Source organism: Eulemur rufifrons, chromosome 7 (assembly GCF_041146395.1).
Source record: "Eulemur rufifrons isolate Redbay chromosome 7, OSU_ERuf_1, whole genome shotgun sequence".
NCBI lineage: Eukaryota > Metazoa > Chordata > Mammalia > Primates > Lemuridae > Eulemur > Eulemur rufifrons.
In genome coordinates, this window is record NC_090989.1 from 241,399,324 (window position 1) to 241,418,436 (window position 19,113).

General features: G+C 37.4%; 1 protein-coding gene across 4 annotated transcripts in view; it reads left to right on the top strand.

Annotated features, from left to right (window-relative positions):
* The window catches only part of FOCAD (focadhesin), a 267,132-nt gene that overhangs the window by 192,101 nt on the left and 55,918 nt on the right, over positions 1-19,113 (top strand). For all 4 annotated transcript variants that reach the window (XM_069474243.1, XM_069474246.1, XM_069474245.1 and 1 more), the window contains 5 exons: positions 442-534; positions 6,374-6,462; positions 10,495-10,539; positions 15,042-15,150; positions 18,144-18,260. In XM_069474243.1, coding sequence (XP_069330344.1) covers positions 442-534; positions 6,374-6,462; positions 10,495-10,539; positions 15,042-15,150; positions 18,144-18,260 — 453 coding nt within the window. The remainder of the gene's footprint in view (positions 1-441; positions 535-6,373; positions 6,463-10,494; positions 10,540-15,041; positions 15,151-18,143; positions 18,261-19,113) is intronic.

Sequence of the window (19,113 nt, forward strand, 5' to 3'; positions counted from 1 at the left end):
AGTTTATTACTTCAGAAATTGTCATATTGGAAATCCAGGATATGAGCAGTATTTATTTTTATTTAAAATTACTAGGGGGGTTGTTAGACAATGCCTAGCTTCCTGACATTGGCAAGAGTCTTTACAGAGTTTCCCCCTAATTTTCAAGGACAGATTTGTATTGCACATATCATTTTAACTTGTTATTATTGTAGGATTTTATTTGCTTTAATTTAGAAAATTCCAGCCTTACTTTATTTTGTATTTATAAGACTCCAAACTTTTCTCCTTTGGAAATATGCAGAAGATATTATTTGTGGTTCTGATCCTGGACTGATTGGGTTTGTTTTTAGAACCCAAACCACTTAAATAAAGGTCAAGAAAGAATTGATGATGTAGTTTTACTTTTATTCTGTTTTAATACTGTGTAGTCTAACATGTTGTGGCACATTTTTCCCACAGGTTCATATCCAGCTTTCGGAGTGGCACCGTGCAATTTTTCTTCCCCAGGCCTGGCTTGCATATATGAGTCGAGCTTATCATGCCATTTTACAGGTAATGAAACCATAGGATAGATTCACTTTGGGGGAGTGCCTCCTTGTCTGAAGTTTTACTGCAAATATGTATTTAATATATTAAAAGCACTTGGGAAAACACTATCAAAAATTCAGTGGTTATTTTTACTCTTAGAAGAATGTGAGGCATACATATGTCAGCTGTACTTTCAGTTTCAATGTTGATGCCCCCCCAATCTGTGCCTCCTATTTAGCGTTCTCCCCAAGTGCCACTCTCCTCTGTCCTGCTGCCTCTTGGACATCCCCACCTGGCTGCCCGCAGCACCTGGCGGAGTGCATCCTCTCCCCCTTTACCTGTGCTGCTTCCAGCCGGACTTGCTTACACCTCCAACCTTGTCTCTTAACCCTTCCTGCAGATTTTTATGTTTCAGCATTGTTAAATTTCTTTGTTTTCCTAAACTCAGCATGTTTTGCTAACCTTTAGCTTTCACACACATTGTTCTTTCTGTCTCAGACCCTGCCATTCCCTCTTTGCCTCACCTAATGTCTGCTTGTTCTTTAGATCAGTTTATCTGGGCAGGTGCTGGATTATATGCCCCTCTGTGTACTTCCCGAGTACTTGTGCTGCCCTTTTTGAAGCCCTAGTCATGTGGTTATTTGTCTGGGGCCTCCAGTTGTCTCTGTTGCTCCTTAAGGGCAGGAGCTGGGTTTCCTTCTTGGTTGTCTCTGGCATAAGCGTCTGAAATAAGTGTCTAAAATATAATAGGTGCTCACTAAATAAATGAGATATACTCAATTTAACTTCACTTGATCCAATAATATTATAAGCTATCATTTGTGAATTTTTAAAATTAGAAATAATTTTCAGTCACTTAGGGAATATGTGAGCAGTTAACAGTACAAGAAAATACCTAGCTCAGTTCTTTTTCCTAGCTTAAAACTCATTGTTAAGGATGATAGAAAAAATCTGATGCTAGTTAAGTACTTTATGCTCCAGAATAAGATTTTCAAGGAGTCTCAGGAAGTGTGGTGTTAATGGTTAAAGATCACAACTGTCCTAAAAAAAAATGTGGTGGGGGGTTGGGGGGCTAGGATGGGGTGGGAGGAATGAATGTCTGGGAATTGGTGTTTCCATTTTAAACTAAAACCTTGCTATGACATATCTTACTGAACCTTTACATTTTCACAAATACATCTTCAGAGATTCTGATTCATTAGAGCTGTGTAGGGCACCAAGAATCTCCATGTTGAACAGACTGCCAGATGATTTTAATGCATTTAGTCTAGTAGCCAAACTTTGAGCAATACTGTTTGGATGATCCCCCAAGTATCACTGTAATCTGCATTTTAAAGATGTTCCTTTGGAACCCTTGTTTCCTTACTGAATTTTTATCCTTAGCAGGGTACCCAGTGTGTTTTGAATAAATGCGTGAGTGAATGAATGAATGGTTCATGTCTCTACATGTTTCTTTAACATTATTATACACACCGTTAGTCAATTATAGTTTTTATTCAGGAAGCATCAGATTTCAAGTCAGAGTATGCACTTTTTCTCAGATTCATTTTTCCCCTAAGTAATTTTGCAGCTTTCCTTCACCAAACATGGCACATTTTTTACCAGACAGGTCCCATGCTGAGTATGTGGTATACAAGGGAATTCCTCCTCCAAATGAACTCCTAGTCCAGTGTGGGAAGGCTAACATGTCCACTAGCAGTTCCAGTAAAATATCCTTGATGCTTTAAGAAAGGATGTAGAAAATGCTATGGGCACCTGGAGAAGGGAAAAATAATTCCTCTTCCGATGGAATGAACTGAGAATTTTATTTAGTTTTTTGTGTAAAAGGCTAAATTGAATAGGATTATGGTATAATTCTCCAGATGACTTGCAACTGATTAAAGGAAAAAAAAAAAAGAAAAAAACTCATTTGAGACTAGCCTGAGTAAGAGTGAGACCCCATCTCTACTAAAAATAGGAAAATCAGCCAGGTGTGGTGGCACACACCTGTAGGCCCAGCTACTCGGCAGGCTGAGGCAGGGGAATTGCTTGAGCCCAGCAGTTTGAGGTTGCAGTGAGCTATGATGAAGCCACTGCACTCTACCCAGGGTGACAGAGCAAGACTCTATCTCAAAAACAAAAACAAAAACACTCCTTGATTTTATTTTTATGGGTTACCATTTGTTGAATATTATATGCCCAACACTTAACATACTATTTCAATTAATCTGTATAGAAGCCCTTTGAAGTGGATGTTATTAACCCCATGTATAATGGGATTATAGATGGGGGAGCAGGGTAACTAGGAAAGCAACGCAAACAGCTCAAAACCCAACAGTCAGTAAATGAATGAACTGGTACTTAACCTGGATTTGTCTGACTCCAGAGCCTCAGCTTTTCCCCTGTGCCATGCATTTTCCCTAATACTGTCATTAATTGTGATAACAAATAATGCAAATTTGTTTAATATTTTAAAGAACAGATGTGTTTATGAAAAATCCGCTTTTAATAATGCATCTTAGTTATTCTGCCTCTTTGCTGTTACGGGTGATGGGGTGTATCTTTATGGTTTAAGATTTCTTTACTTTGTTTGGATTTCTATATAAGTCTAGTTCCATTGAGAATTGGTGACAAAAGAGGTGAAAATGAAAAGATGGATTATAATAAGATTTTCAGTATTATGTGAAAGTGCACTGGTCTATTTTAACTTGAACAAGTTTTTTAAATGAGTCCACACACTTAAATAGAATTTATGGTATCTTAGAAGAATTGGAGCAACTGCCAGACTCCTTGTCTATATCAAGAATTTCTGTCCTGGAAGACAGTTTTTTTTTTTTTGTATAGGAGTTACAGTTACTTCCATCTGGTGCTAGACATATTTTGTAGCATTAAACTAGAAGATCATTTAGAGAAGCCATGTTTTATTCAATTAAGCCTAGTAGACACGCACTAAGGTACATTCTACATTACTTCCTGGAGGCTGATTAGGATGTGATGAAGTCTGAGATCTGAACACTGGTAGTGGCTTCTGCTTAGGCATTTGGTTCCAGCCTTGTCTAATTTTTCCACAAGAACTTGGTGTTTTGTGTAAATCAAAGTGGTTGACATGGGGAGGTATTTGGATTTCTTCTTATTAAGATGAATAATGCAGATACGAGCTGATTGACATTACAGAGACCATTTTTGTAAGGACCCCTCTATAGTCGTCTTTACTTTGTTGCTCTTCTGGGATGCTGAGGAGGTTAGGTCTCCAGTGTTGTGAAGGGGCTCTTTGGGATTGTGAACATGAGCTCAAACAGGAGAGAGGTATAAAGGCAGGTTCACTGCAAACACTTGTTTCCTGAGTTGGTTGGCTATTTGCAAAATAATCTGAAATCAAAGCCATGAACAGGAAACTGTAACTCCCGATAAGTTACTTTATAACCATTTGAAAAGTTTTTTGTTTTGTATGTGTATGTGTGTGTTGAGCTAGGTGAAATTGCTCACTATAATTGCCAAGCTCTTGGTTGTATAGGCTAGAGATAAAATTTAGGAGGGATGGATAGATTAATAACTGGAATCTACAGGCAATCCAAAAATCTCAATTCAGGTGATCATTTCAGTTATACCTGTTAGCCAGAGGTGGAGATGACTGAGTTGAATGAGACTGGATCTCTATTACCAGTAAATCAAGAATTGGAAGGCAAAGTGGATCTGAATAAATAGCCTAACATGGATTGCGTGGAAGGGGTTAGGGAGACATTCCAGAAGAGGGGATGGAAAGGAACAGAAACTCTGAGAAAGAAAAGAAGTCTACTTAGTCACAATAGAATGGCTGTACTAATTTACGACGACAGGGGAGATTAGAAACATAGGCCTTCTCAAGAAGCTGCATGTATTCTAGTTTTCTTATGTTTTGTTTATTTCTAAACAGATTTTAACCTTCTAATTTCCTATTCCTCATCTTTTTTGGAAAAGCATTATATGAAATAAATGTTTTAGAAATTAAGAGGCATAATTTAAGAAGCTTAATTAGAGAAGGCATTAAAAACTATTTTCTATTTTCCTTTGCCTGCCCTCCTAGGAGGCTAATATCAATATTAAATATTAATGTCAATGTCTTGCCAGTTTGATCATCTCTGATAACTTGTTCCAAAAGACAAAGGAGAGAATGCAAGTGCCGGGATTCTATCTTTGACAATATGGAGATGGAGGTGGATATAGTTGAAGTAGACACACTGTGAAGGGTGTGAATAGAGTGCTCATCACATCTCAGAGCACTGAAGTAGTAAGCCCCAGGGCACTGTGAGCCATAAGTTTGCTGCATGCAGGGACTCTGTAGACTGATAAACAATCCTTGCCCTCACTGTGCTTATAGTCTCTAACTCAAAGTATATACAAGGAGAAATACAAGGACTTTATAGTCTGGATATTATAATTTTGGGAACCTTTTTACTCCATGGGAGTATACAGATTAAAAGTATGAATTATTTCAGAAGGGATTTAGATATATTCATGAAAGATGGTTTTATAAGACGATAATAGAGGGAGATGGGGATTTTTGGTTATTGACAACAAACCTAATAATTGTTATCTATCTGTTATCAGGCACTGTGTTAAATAGACACTTTTTCACATTATTTGATGTGATTCTCTACTACCATGAGATAGTTGTTAGGTACATTTTACGAATGAGGAAACTGAAGCTTAGAGAGGTGGAATAACTTGCCTAAATTTATACAGCCAGTAAGGGAAAATGGCATCAAGCCAAGGCATTCTGAGCCACATCTTTAACCCTTCACGCTGTATTGCTTCTCTCTCTAAGGTATATATAGAGAGATACTTTTCTTCTACAGAACATACTGTAGAATGCTAAAATCCATGAGAAAAAGACAACCAATAGAAAAATGGGCAGAATAGGAAATGTAAATACTCATGTGATAAGATGCTCAATCTCATTAGTAAATAATGAAATAAAATTAAGATCTTGGTGAGTACCACTTCACATCCAGTAGAATGGTTAAAAATTAAGATCCTGACAATTCCAAATGTTGGTGAGGATGTGAAATAAATAACTAGAACTCCTATTTGCTGCTTGTGAGAAGTGTGGCACAACTACTTCTGAAGATGGTTGGGCATTACACTGTAGTAGAATACACAATCTGAGTTCTTGTCCAGTTTAGGGTTCATCAGTGAGCCAGTATTTTAATTAAATTTAACACAGTTGGTGATGGAGTAGAGGGGAAAGCATCTGATTGAAATAATCCTGAGTGTGTAAAAAAAAAAAATGGAAAGGATAATAAGCATTTGAAGGCTTTGGTCTTAAAGGGACAATGTTAGCTATATTTTTATTACATGTAGAAGTTGGGAATTATATATATTTTTATAAGTTCACTCAAGAAATATAAATGTAATGTGGAGCTGTTGGAGAATAACTTAGGTTATATATTACCTGAATCCTAAGTCTTACATACTTATCCAACTCGTTTTCTACCATTCTGTTATGATACTGGTATATAGAGCCCAATATTGGTATAGCATCAGCTAAAATTATCAGTTGCTAACAAAGACACCCCATTATCATGTAAGGGACTTTTTAAGTGGGAGTTATGAAATTAAAATTTTATTTAATAAATATCCCAAATTGAAGTTCTCTGCACTAAATTTGCCAGACATATAACTTCTCCAGGACGTACGACTTTGGTGAATGCAGAAATACCTGAGCACTGATATTTCTCCTTACACATCCTCTCTCATAATCTAATATCCTATCAGGAACACTTAAGGCCAACGGAGGAAGGATACATCTGTGTTTCCCAAAGAAATTTTAAGATCGTTTTGGCATTGAGTTTGCATGCTGATTTTTGTTGGGTTTTTGTTGTTTTGTTTTGTTTTGTTTTTGCAGGGAAGAATAGCAGAGCTGGAGCTTCAGTTAAAACATGGGAAAGAAGGACCTGAGGAGGTGCAATACAAAAAAAGCACAGCCTGGCTTTGGTAAGGGGCTAGCATTCTGCTGCCCATTGTTTGTCATGGGAAATGAGCATGCCGGGAAGGTGACTACTTTAAAAATTGCTTTAAGATTGGCAATTTTAACTTCTGTATGAGCCTGAAGGGGAAACGACAGATCTATTTGATGGGTATATTTTTCACCTGTTCCCCAGATATACTAGGAAAAGCTTTATTCATAAATTATACATATACGTTTTTTTCCTAAAGCAATGTGGAGATAGTTTTGTTTTTTTTTCCCCTGAAACTGATTATTTTATATGCTTTTGAATAAAAATCCGTTTTTTTCCACTTAATTAATTGCCTTCCTACCTCACATTTAGTCAAGGATTGCACTCCGCCCCCCGGCCCCCCCCCACCCCCGTGCTTCCCCCCTTCCCCAAGACATCTTCATTGTTAGGGGCAACTTTACCACATCAGGGCTTTAATTTCTTTGGCAGGCACTCCCTTGGGAATTCCCATTATATTATATAAAAATGTAAAGTGTTGGCTTTAAAAGCAACTTAAATCGTTACATGGGTTGGGAAGAATACCTTGTCAGATTAATGTTTCAGCAGCCTAGATTTAAGTAAAGTGCCTAGAATCTAAATAGCTTTGCCTACAGCCACAGGTTGCTTTAATCTAAAAATCTGTCCCAAGGTTACTTGATTTTAGCTTTTTATTATATTTACTGACAATTGGCTCATCTAGAAAATCATAAGCTCTATGTGTGTGTATGTGTTTAATTCTATTCTAAGTTACGTTTTCTAGATTTTTTAAAAAAATAGCAATGAAATTTAAAACATTGTGATATTGGATTTAAGATTTGAGATTAAGAATTTGGATTTTGCTTCCTATTGCTGTTATCTTTTGCATCTAGTTTTAATTTCATCTTCCAAAAGTGATAATTTGGTGGGAATGGTATATTTGCTACACCCTCCAAAATATATAGAGAGACCTATGGATATGTATCACCAGTGAAACTCATGGACTGTATGTGTATGTTAGTATAAAGGAGATAGGTCCCTAGAAGTTTCTTAAGAACAATATAGAACTAGAAAATTCACAAACTTGCAGTATCTGAAAAGCTATTGTGAAGTGAGCTCTTCAGCATCCTCACTTAATTGGAATACAGTCCCAAATCCAAATAAAGACATCACTTTATTTATTTTTTCAAAAAGCATTGATTTCTATTATTTGCCAGCCATCATTTTAAGCACGGAGGAACAACAGTGAACAAAGCCCCTTCTTTGTCCTCTCAAAGCTTGTACTTGACTGAATGGAAATAGATAATAAACAAACCGATTTAATATGATAGATTTTGATTATTGGAAGAAAAATAAAGCAGGGTAAAGGGAGCAGAGAGTGACTAGGCTGAGATGAGATTGGGGAGGAGGGTATTACTATTTTCTACAGAGTGTTCAAGGAGTGCTTTAATAATATGACATTCAAATGAGACCTGAAAGAAGTGAAGTGATGGAGTGAGTCAAGCTGATTTGGGGAAGAGCATTCCAGGAAGAGGGAACAGCAAATTCAGAGGCCCTAGGAGTGTACCTGGCAAGGAGGCCCGTATAGCATGGAGAGAACAAGGAAGGAAATAATAGGACAGGAGAGGAGAGAAGTTCAGGAGATCAGATAGTGGAGGGTCTTTGCAGGCATGAAGGGGACTGTGAGTGAGATGGAAAACACTGACGGTTTTAAGCAGAGGACCTGACTCATAATTTAAAAGGATCCTTCTAGCTGCTATGTTGAAAATAAACCCTGTGGGATATGGTTAGGAGTCCGTTGCAATAATTCAGGCAAGAAATGATAGTGTTTTGGACTAGATTGGAGGCAGTGGAAGTTCTGGAAAACAAAGAGATGTAGAATCTGTTTTGAAGTCATATTCCATAAGTTTTAAATGCTAATAATTTAAATGACAGATGTGAGAGAAAGATGGAAGTCAAGAATGATTTCAAGATTTTTGACCCCGAATAACTAAGAGTATGGAGTTTCTATTTACTAAGATGGAAAAGACTATAGAAAAGTAGATTTCTGTAGGGCAGAAATCAGGTTTTGAATTTGTTAGGGCTGGTGTGCCCTATTAGACCTCCATTTGGAGATATCAAGTAGGTTATTGACTATATGACTCCAGAGTTCCAGGGAGAGGTCAGGGCTGAAGATGTAAATTTGAGAAGCATCAGCATATTGATGGCATTTCAAATCATGGTGCTAGATGAGATCACCTAGGGAGTGAGTAAAGAAAGAGAAAATTTCAGGAGGTTGAGCCCTGAGGCACTTGACATTTAGAGGTGGGGAAGATGAAGAGGGAACCAATAAAGCAGATAGAAAATTAGTGGTCCGTTGATTTAAGAGGAGAACCGAGAAAGAATGGAATCTTAAAAGCCAGGGGAAAAAGTGTTCTGAGACAGGAGTGACCAGTTTTGGTATATGCTGCTGTGAGGCAGCAAGAGTTGGGGACTGAGAATTGAGCATTAGATTTGGCCTCTTTCCCCCCCTCCCCCACCCCCAAGAGACAGGATCTCATTATGTTGCCCAGGCTGGTCTCAAACTCCTGGGCTAAATCAATCCTCCTGCCTCGCCCTCCCGAGTAACTGGGATGACAAGCATGAGCCACAGATTTGACCTCTTGAAAGTCACTGGTGACCATGACAGGAGCTGTTTTGGTGTAGTTGTAGGGACAAAAGCCAGATTTATAGAAGGATCTAGAGAGAGTGGAAGGAGATGAACAAGAGTCACCAAGTATAGATAATCTTTTACAGTTTTGATGAATAAGAGGCAGAGAAATGGGACAATAGTTGGAGGGCTTTTTTTTCTTTTAGGAGGGTAGAAACTACAGTATTTTCACATGCTAAGGGGAGAGTAAAAACAAGTAGAGAGAGAAAAATTGGTGATGCAGCAGAGAGAATGGAGTGGGGAGGGAGCTCTAGTGCACAAGTGGAAGGTTTGGACCTAGATAGAAGTATAGACATGTCATTTGTAAATACTCCACATTGACCAATAAAATATTACATTGAATTGAATGCACTTCATTTAGGAAGACAGAAATTGGTTAATATACTTTAGAGAAACTTGTCATTTTTCAAAAAATATAAGTTTAAGGTTTATAGGAACAGTTTGCAACTTTCGGAAAAACTTGGCTCTTAAGAATGACTCATTCTCAGTGCTGAATAGCTAAGATTTTATATTATGTCAAATACAAGTATTTATGAATCCAAGTGTAACTTATATTTGAATATAAGTATTTTATAATATTTATAAACACATTGAATTTGTAAAATTCGAAGTATATATTGAAAAGGCGAAAGATTTATTCGTTTTGAAGAGAAACCAGAGTATCAAAGTATATATTGAAAGTGATCCTTTTAAAAATGTAAATTTGGCAGCCAGTAGTTGTTTTTCACTTTATGTCGAGGCTTCTATATTGGATAAAAACTTTAGATTCTGTGAATATTTGAATTGAGCATATTTTCCTTCCAACCCACAAGTATAATTATTTTCTATTGGCTTTGGTGTGATTATATAACCAAAGTTTGAAATTGCATTTTACATATACACATAGTGAGTACTCCATATGTACAATCTGGAAATAGTAAATTGATGTTTGATGAGCTCTCATGCAAAAGAGAGATGGAGAATGCCTTAGTCAGTTTGGGCTTCTCCTAAGTGCCATGATGGGGAATTAGGATTTCAACATATAAAATTGGGGGGGGGGCACATCAATCCATAGAGGAGAGTAGCATAAAGGACGCTTGTATACCCACCACGCACATGACACTATTACAGTGCTGCCTGCATACCCCTCCTCAGTTACATTCACCTCCTTCCCTGCCTCCACTAAGTGATCCAGTGAATAGGAAAATGAAGCTCTCTGTGATGTAAAGCCCTTGTTACAGTTCTTTCACCTTACATTAAAATTCTACATATGTACTTTTAAGATCTGGAGTCATTGTTGGAGGTTCTTACTAATTGATAAATGAGAGAAAGGATTGAGTTCTTCCTGTAACATAAACTCACATATATTTTGCATCCTCGTTGCAGGGTCAGAGACATGTTGACTGATGAGATCACCAAGGCAGCTGCAAAGTAAGATCCATTTATTCTCTTACAAAAATTTTCTGTAAATATTTTTTATTTCCTGGCAAGTACATAAGTTTCTCCTTTTAGGGCATTTCATAACTTTAAGGATTTTAAGTACTTTTCAATTATTTTTGAAAAAATCAATTGTTACCTTTTCTTGTTTTCAGTTAATTCTTGCTACATGTCTTTGTGAAAATACAGAGGGGCTGGTACAAACACATAACTTTTGTATCAGGAGTCACTGAGGTTGAGCTCTGGCTATACACCTAACAAATGCCATGTGCTTTGGCTTAGATTTAAAGGATTGTAATTTAGTTCAAGGGGATTATAAAAAAAAAGAAATCCTTGCTAATGTGAGTTATGTAGGTTCTACAAATAGATTATTAAATCTCAACTGTCAAGCAGCAAACAAATCAGAGTAGTGCGCCCTTTCATTCCCTTGGTGTTGTTAGGTTCAGCACATCTAAAAAATGAATTTTTAAATACTAAAAATTAAAGCAAAGGCCCAGTAGGAAGGCAGTTTTAGTCCTTTGCTTACGAGTGTTACAGCCTTGAGGTTTTATATAAATAGGCCAACTCTCACTAAGAAAACTGGACCCTAATGAACCTGCTTGGACAGTCTCTTCAGGTTCCTTTGGTAACAAGCTGACTAATTGTTCCTGGCAGTAAGTTACATGTCACTTATATTCACTTCTCCCTTCTACCACCTCATTTAGCAGCTACCATTTATGTTTGACCTCCTTTCTTCTTAGCCTCCAAGTAATATAGATACACCTTTGACTTAGATTTCATGAGTATTGGAAGTCTGTATCATCCAGAAATTTGTAATTGAGGGATAATTTATCCTTATCATGTCCCAGAACCTTCTGTAGCTAAATAGGTTTTGCCTTAAAAAAAACAAAAACAAAAACATGGTCCACCTTAGAATTAGCTTTTTCACCAGTAATTTCTGAAACAGGCACTTAACTGTGAAGTCTGATCTTGGCACATGATCACTATCCACCTTCCTATCTTCCAAATAAAGAGAACAGAAGTGGTAATCCTCTCCCGACTCAGTTCTGTGGAAAGTCCTCGGAAGTATCTGTTGACATATCTGTTTACAGAATGAAAACTAAAGTGCAGAGAGGCTTCCACAGGGACTCATTCAGTCTGTTTGTCCAGTTTGGTGAATTGCAGGCGTGGTGGGAGAGCACTCAACTGTGTATCAGAGGGAAGGGAGTGCTGGCATGGGGGGGCTGTGTTTGACCCTTACATTTCATAGTTTGTTCTATTGTGTGATCCACTTTTAGCCTGTTAAAAACAGTGCTCTGACATTTGAAACAAAAAGCTTGAATGCTGAAGAAACAAGCAACTTTCTACTGAAACTATAATTTTGCCTGTCTAATAGCTCTTGCAGTTTTCCATTCTAAAATTGTATTTCGACGTGACTGTAATCTTCAAATTTGCAAAGCATCACTTCGTGACTAATACCTAAAGAGAGTGTGTTTACCTTCTCAGTGGTATGGAGTAAAAATAATTCTTGTTCTGATTGCATTACATTTTTATCAAAAATTTCGAAGTATTTTATAGATGTATTTTATGAAAGCAGTCTTGACTATCCTAGGCATAGCAGCAGGTAAATAGGAGATATTTCAAGTCCAGAGGCTGAGAGGTTAGTGACAGAGCAGGGGGTAAAAATCATTCTGCTGCCCTTTCTTTCTTTGCTTCTTTCCACTGGCTTCCTCCAACCACGAGAGACCCTCACCACCACCCTCTGGCTTAGCTTTCTAGTCCGTAGACCATGACTGCCATGGGTGATTTGGGCCAGGGTAGGGCTTGTTTTGATCAGAGCCATAAGTTAAATGTAAGAAGTAAAACACCAGTCATGGGATTAAACTGATTTGTTCATTTGAGAGCATTTTTAAAGCATCAGGGATAGGACGAAGGGAGAGTTAGAACACAGATAAAACCTGATGATTAATGTAATTTTATTTTCATTGTTATTAATTAAATAGATTTGAACTTGAAGATAAAAATCCCCAAAGGATTGGGTCGCTTTGCTAATATGTAATGTAATACTTTGTCCCTAAGAAAGCATCATCGTAGCTCATCCTTCCTGTGCTTTTTAATTAGGTTAATGACATCAGTTTGTTTCAAAGGACAATTTAATTAAAATGTCAGTGGTGTTGCCTAGATAAATACTGTACTGATGTTGGCATGTTATTATGCAAATTAGTCACTGCAATTTGACTGATAGGGGATGGTTATTTGAGCAACAAGGTGATGAGTTTTTGTTGAACCAGTTGTAGGTTTTCACCTGGCCAGCTACTCCTTGAATTTGTTTCACTACGTATGTATCGAGTGCCTTCTATCCATAAACCATTTAGGTAGACGTGAAAGGAGTGTGAAGATGATCAAGACTTAGTTACAGTACCTTTGTGAAATGTGTATCTTGGCCTGGGGAGCATTGTGTATACTGCGAACTAGTTTTTTTTTTTTTTTTTATTCAAAAATTAATGTCCAAATATGCGTTTAGTCGGCAACCAAAGATCTAATTACCAGTGGCTTTAAATACTTTTTTTCTTTTTTTTTTTTTTTTCCATTTTTTAAGAGCAATACTTAGGTATGTCAAGACTAGTGAAACTTCTGAAATAAAATCATTTTGGGCACTGTTTTAAAACTGAGGCTAATTTCTCTTTGAGAATTTCAGGGTTAAAAAGATACTTTTAATGTCATCTTGTCTAATATCCTTGCTTTATGAGATTTGATACCCAATTTCTGGTGACCTTGTACATGCTTTCTGCAGGGCGATAAAAACTAGGGATATGATTTTCAGATTACTGAAAATTTAAAACTTTTTAAAATCCAACTTTAGGGACTCATGACCATTTTATAGTAGGACAGGCCTCAGGATATTCTCAGTTAAAGGAGAAAGATAAATTAGAAATAAAAGATTTAATTTTGTTTTTGTTAAATGATTTTGTGGCTTGGAATGCCTAAATCTCACCTTGCTTCCTTGCGTTTTATTATCAGATATATGAGTGCTCAATAATCCTCTCTACAGAACTCTCGCAAAACCTAGGTTGGAGCCATCTGTTTAGAGCTCAAGGCGTCCTCCCCTTTTGCTCACCCAAGTTCCCCGATATAAATGTTGGTGTCTTACTAACTTATGACAGGCCTCAGAGAGAAATGAACTGAGGAGGAATGAACAAAATACCAAGTGTGCAGAGCAGGCCTTCCCTGAGCTTAACCACCCCAAGGTGGGACAGAGGAAAGGAGGGATGCATGAGTAGATAGATGGAAGAATTTAATAATGATAAGCCCTAAGTCCCATTCTTACTAAATGGAAGCAAAAATGCCAAAACACATGTGTACACTAATGTCTTAATACCCACTGACGCATGTGTTCAGTTGTGGCTATGGCTTGGTTGGGACTGGAGGTACTGGGCTTGCTTAGGGAGCAGGGTTGAAAATCTTCCTGATTCCTTGTATCTGTTCTAGTCTAGCACTGAGGTAAGCAGGGAGTGGTTCTTGGATCATACACTGAATTCAAGTTCAGGTGTCAAGTCTAGATTTTGGGTAACATTCTCTGTCTTTATGGGAACCCACACTGTAGGACTGAGAACTGAACTGTCTTATGGTATGGGTGGTCTGTTGCCAGAGTTCTGTTATTATAGAATTGGCAAGCCAAGAGCATCTCATCGGTTCACATTGGGGACTTTATTCTATAGGATCAGCTTGGAGTTATAGAATAATATTAAATGTACATTTTTCAAGTGGTGAATATATTAAAAAGGCTCAGTTTTCTTGATGCTAAATTGAGAAGTCAAACATAAGATTTTATTGCTAATATTAGAAGACTACCATTTGGATGATATAAAAGGGCAACTCTCAGTCCAAATAGTCTAAAACCAGGTCTTTTTTATTTGCACCATATCTGGGGGCTCCAAATTGTATTACAAACTGGCTTTAAGCCTGATAGCTTTGGCATTTTAAGAGAAAGAAGGAGAGGCTAATAATGACTGAGAAAAGCTGCCATGTGTCAAGTTGTGAGTAAAGTATGCTGTCTGAAGTGGTTTACTAGAAGCCAGTTCCACACTAGTGCTTCAGAAAAGCCAGAGGCCGTTCTGTTCTGCTGGGCTTATTCACATAACTGTCCTTGGTTGTGTTTTCAGAAGAAATCGATAATTTTAAATTGGCCAAAGATGACACAGAAGATAGCTTAGGAAATGTAATGTCAAATGATGAAATAAAAATTTTAGGGAGAAAAAACTTAGATATATGAGCTTGAATTTTTAAGTTACAAAAAGGCATAATGACTATACATCGATAAGACGAGTTCATAATCTGCACTAGTGTCAGAAGGAAGGAAAGAAGCTATTGGTACCAGGGAGCAAGCAGACCTGCACTTATGAGGCCCTGCAAAGGAATGGAAGTGGTTTTTGACCTCATCTGCCCTCCTGGAGTAGCTCTTTCTCCCCTGATTAATGCTCAAGTTCTTCTCTTGGAATTTTTTTCTTTTTAAACAGAGAGAGTCCAGTGGTGAAAGGCAATGCGCTGCTAGCCCTAAGCAGTCTTGTTGTTGTCGTATCCAGACACGAAGCCAGCCTCTCCTCAGACTCCGACGAGGTCCTGGAGGTGAGTTAGGGTGATTCACGCCAGTTGGGCTTTGGTTGTGTCACTTAAAGTGGCCTGGCCCTGGATTTCCAAGGTTAGATTCTGTGATTACAGCACCAAGTTACACTACTTGAGGGGCCTTTACACTGTGAGGCTTAGTGTCTTCCTGACTTTGCTGCTTTTATGTTTTGCTTTCTCCATCACAGTTAAGTGGTCATTTCTATCTGAAGGTGCCAATTTTATGCAACAGGGGTTGTCTTTTTGTGATTACATCAGTCATAACCAATCTTAGGAGGTTAACTAGGCTTACTGAAAGTGAACAATGCTGTCAAAAAATGATAAATAAGCAGTGTTTATTGACTGAAAAAAATTGTACTTTGCATTTTAATTGCAGATGTCAATGACAAAGTGCCTATTCATTTTTGCAAGGCATTTATTTTTTAATTAAACATGTGGTAAGCTGGCCAATGTTCATTTCCAGTGTACTTTCTCAGATAATTCATATCTGTCAAAATAAAAAGGCATGGATTTATTCTTGTATTAAGCCCCATTATCCAGTAGCGATCATTATCTGGAGACAATATAGCTGAGTGGTTATAAAACATAGATTTTAGAATAGGAAAGTCCTGTATTTAAATCCTATTACTTCCACTTAACTAGCTCTATTGCCTATTTCTAGTAATTTCTCCTTTTGGAGCCTATTTCTCCATCTGTAAAATGGGGATAACAGTACTTACCAGACAGAATTATTATAAGGATTAAATGAATTAATATACAAGGTCTGTCCAGAAAGTATCCAGCCATTGTTAATATAGCAAGAATGGTTACATGGCTGGATACGTTCTGGACACACCTCGTATGTAAAGCACAAAGGCTTGGAGATGCTAAGCTCATCAGCATCAGCATCTACTTCATCACTTCTTGCTACAAAAGTTGACTTTATTCAACATTATTTAGCCTGTGTGTGTCCTCAAGGAGTATCTTTTGGGCCATCTGTATTGTTTTTTCATTGTGGAGTGTTTTGGTTATAAGCTAAGAAACCGACTCTGACTCATTTAAGTAAAAAGGGGCCTGGAAGAATATGGAATCTGGAAGCCCATGGAATTGAAGGCAAAGATTAAAAACCAGGTTTTGGGAAGAGCAAGAACCAAGGCAACTTGACGAGTCCAAGCAACAGATGCTAATGAAGCCTCTTGGCAAACTACCTCCAGTGGGATAGGTCAACTCTAGTCATTTACTGACCTGGCATCACTCACTCAAAATTCAGAGTCTCATGGCTTCTAGGCCGACCCATTGGGTAAAGCAGGACAGCTAGCTTGATTGAGCATTTAACCAAGCTTCAAATGTGAAGAAGAGGAATTCCCTCAAAGGATGGATTACCAGTAAACAAAGAATAGGTGCTGTGTGGCAAAAGCTACAAATAGTTTTGCATACAGGCAAAGGAAAGAGGCCAAGAGTTTATTGCATGAATGATAAAAATATAGTTATCATATGAAAATTAAACTTGGCCAGGCGCGGTGGCTCACGCCTGTAATCCTAGCACTCTGGGAGGCCGAGGTGGGCGGATCGTTTGAGCTCAGGAGTTCGAGACCAGCCTGAGCAAGAGCGAGACCCCACCTCTACTAAAAATAGAAAGAAATTATATGGACAGCTAAAAATATATATAGAAAAAAATTAGCCGGGCATGGTGGCGCATGCCTGTAGTCCCAGCTACTCGGGAGGCTGAGACAGGAGGATCGCTTGAGCTCAGGAGTTTGAGGTTGCTGTGAGCTAGGCTGACGCCACGGCACTCACTCTAGCCTGGGCAACAGAGTGAGACTCTGTCTCAAAAAAAAAAAAAAAAAAAAAAAAAAAAAAAAAAAAAAAGAAAATTAAACTTTAAGTCTGGAATCTTATTTTAATGAATAAGAAATATGAAAATTTTATAGAGAGGAAATGTTTCATATCCTTGAAAGAGTCATGGAGTACTTTAGCAGAGGCAACATGCTAAGTAGAGCTACAACCTGAAAAGTTAATATCCCTTTTTATGGTCCCCTCACTTCAGTGTTATTTATGCCAAAAGACCAGTTATACAGTTTATTTGCCCCAGTAATAACTGGGGGTCTAAGAGTTTGAGTTCCAGGCTCTCTTGCTCTTGTTTACCCCACACCAAGAAGCCACACAGTCAGAAGATGGGGCTTTGCTTTTATTCTTGATGACCTTGCCTTTGGCTATTACTCAAAGCAAGCTCAAGACCTCATTATTTGATTAAGGTTGAAATTTTCAAACATCACTCAACTCTGCATGTGACCAACAACGTAAGATCTTAAGAGAAAGGCCTTGTTTGATTCAAGGAATTCATTCCAAGGAGATACTCAACACTGGGTTGACCTTGATAGTTTGTACCACCTGAACATGTGAGTTAATGAATGCTTTTGACATCATGGCCATGAATGATTTTTATAATCTAGTTTTCTTTTTAATGGGTAGGGTTTTGTTGTTGTTTTTGCATTCTCTTTCATCTTCGTTTCCCAAATGAAGCGCAGTTGTGTTTTCCTACCTAATTTTAAATAGGCAAGGTAAATATTGTTAAAATTCTTGAATGATAAGTAAATGGTAATAGTAAGCAGAAATGCTAAAGATGTTGATTAGAATTCTGAAGGCTGTTTGTGAAATAAGAAGTCATAGAATTGAGACGTTTTGTGTTTTTTTGCACATCTCTCCCTTTAACTTCCACATTATTTATGCTCACTATATTTCACTAAACACAGGAGAGCTCTGAAGGACTCTCGGATAGTTCTGTTTCACAGCCCCCTTCCCCTCACTTCTGCTAAATCTTGCATAAAAGGTAAGTCTTATTCCTGTTGGGGCATAGGTGAGGATGTATTTGTTAAATACCTATTAACCTCATACATTTATGCTCATAGTCCAAGCAGATGAAGTTTAGTTTTTGGTAATAGCACTTTAATATGGAAGAGGGTTACATCCTGGATATCTTTTTTCCATTGTCATTTCATATTTTTCTTCATCTTCAGGTTCAACCTAATTTCCTTTCAATGAAAGAGTGGGTTTCCATGGTGCTTGATACTCTTTTGGTCATTGTGGATAACCATTACCAACCCAGAGGACGACTTTTATCCTGGTTTTATTATGTAAGTACAAGAAATAAAAAATGATCAGAAAACTCAAGGATTGACTTTTCTGACATCAGTTGTTCACATGAAATCCATGATATAGTGTAAATAATTCTCAGCCTTGGCTGTATGGTAGAATCACTTGGAGAATTTTAAATATATGTATTTTTTATATATATATATATATATATATATAAGTTTATATATATATATAAATACCGATGTGTATATAAAAGAAATACTGATGTGTAGGCCGATTGTCTGATTTAGTAGCTCATAGATGGGCTCTGGGCATCAGCATGTCGAAAGCTCTCTATGTTATTCTATTGTGTAATCAGGATCAAGAGCTACAGTTGTAGTAGAATAAATAAACATTGGCTGAAATGTGGGAACCCTGAGCTTCTATTCATAGTTTTTTCATTTCAGGGCATGTGACTATGGACAGTTCACTTAACATCTTTGAGACTTATGGTCCTTATTTATAAAATGAGGGGATAGAACAATAACATCCGGAGTGATTGTAGCCCTCACTCCACCCCTTATTAGTAGTAGTTTTGTGACTGTTGACTTTTACACTTAACTCCCATCATTCTTACTTTCTTAACCTGCAAATGAAAGTAAAAACTAATGCTTTGCCAACTTTTTAAAAGATGGTAAAGATAAAATTGTTTATGTAAAAGTGTTTTGAAAAATGTGAAATATTCCTGCAAATACAAAGTAATGTAGTTGATTAAAAAAAAAAAAAAATTGTTACCCAGTCACTCTCTGTCTTCATGCTTGTGTCCTAAGATTTGAAGCAAAATGAGAAAATACTTTTTTGTCTAGGTTTTACTTTCCCTTTATTGACTATAATGTGTGCTTTATTTCTGTA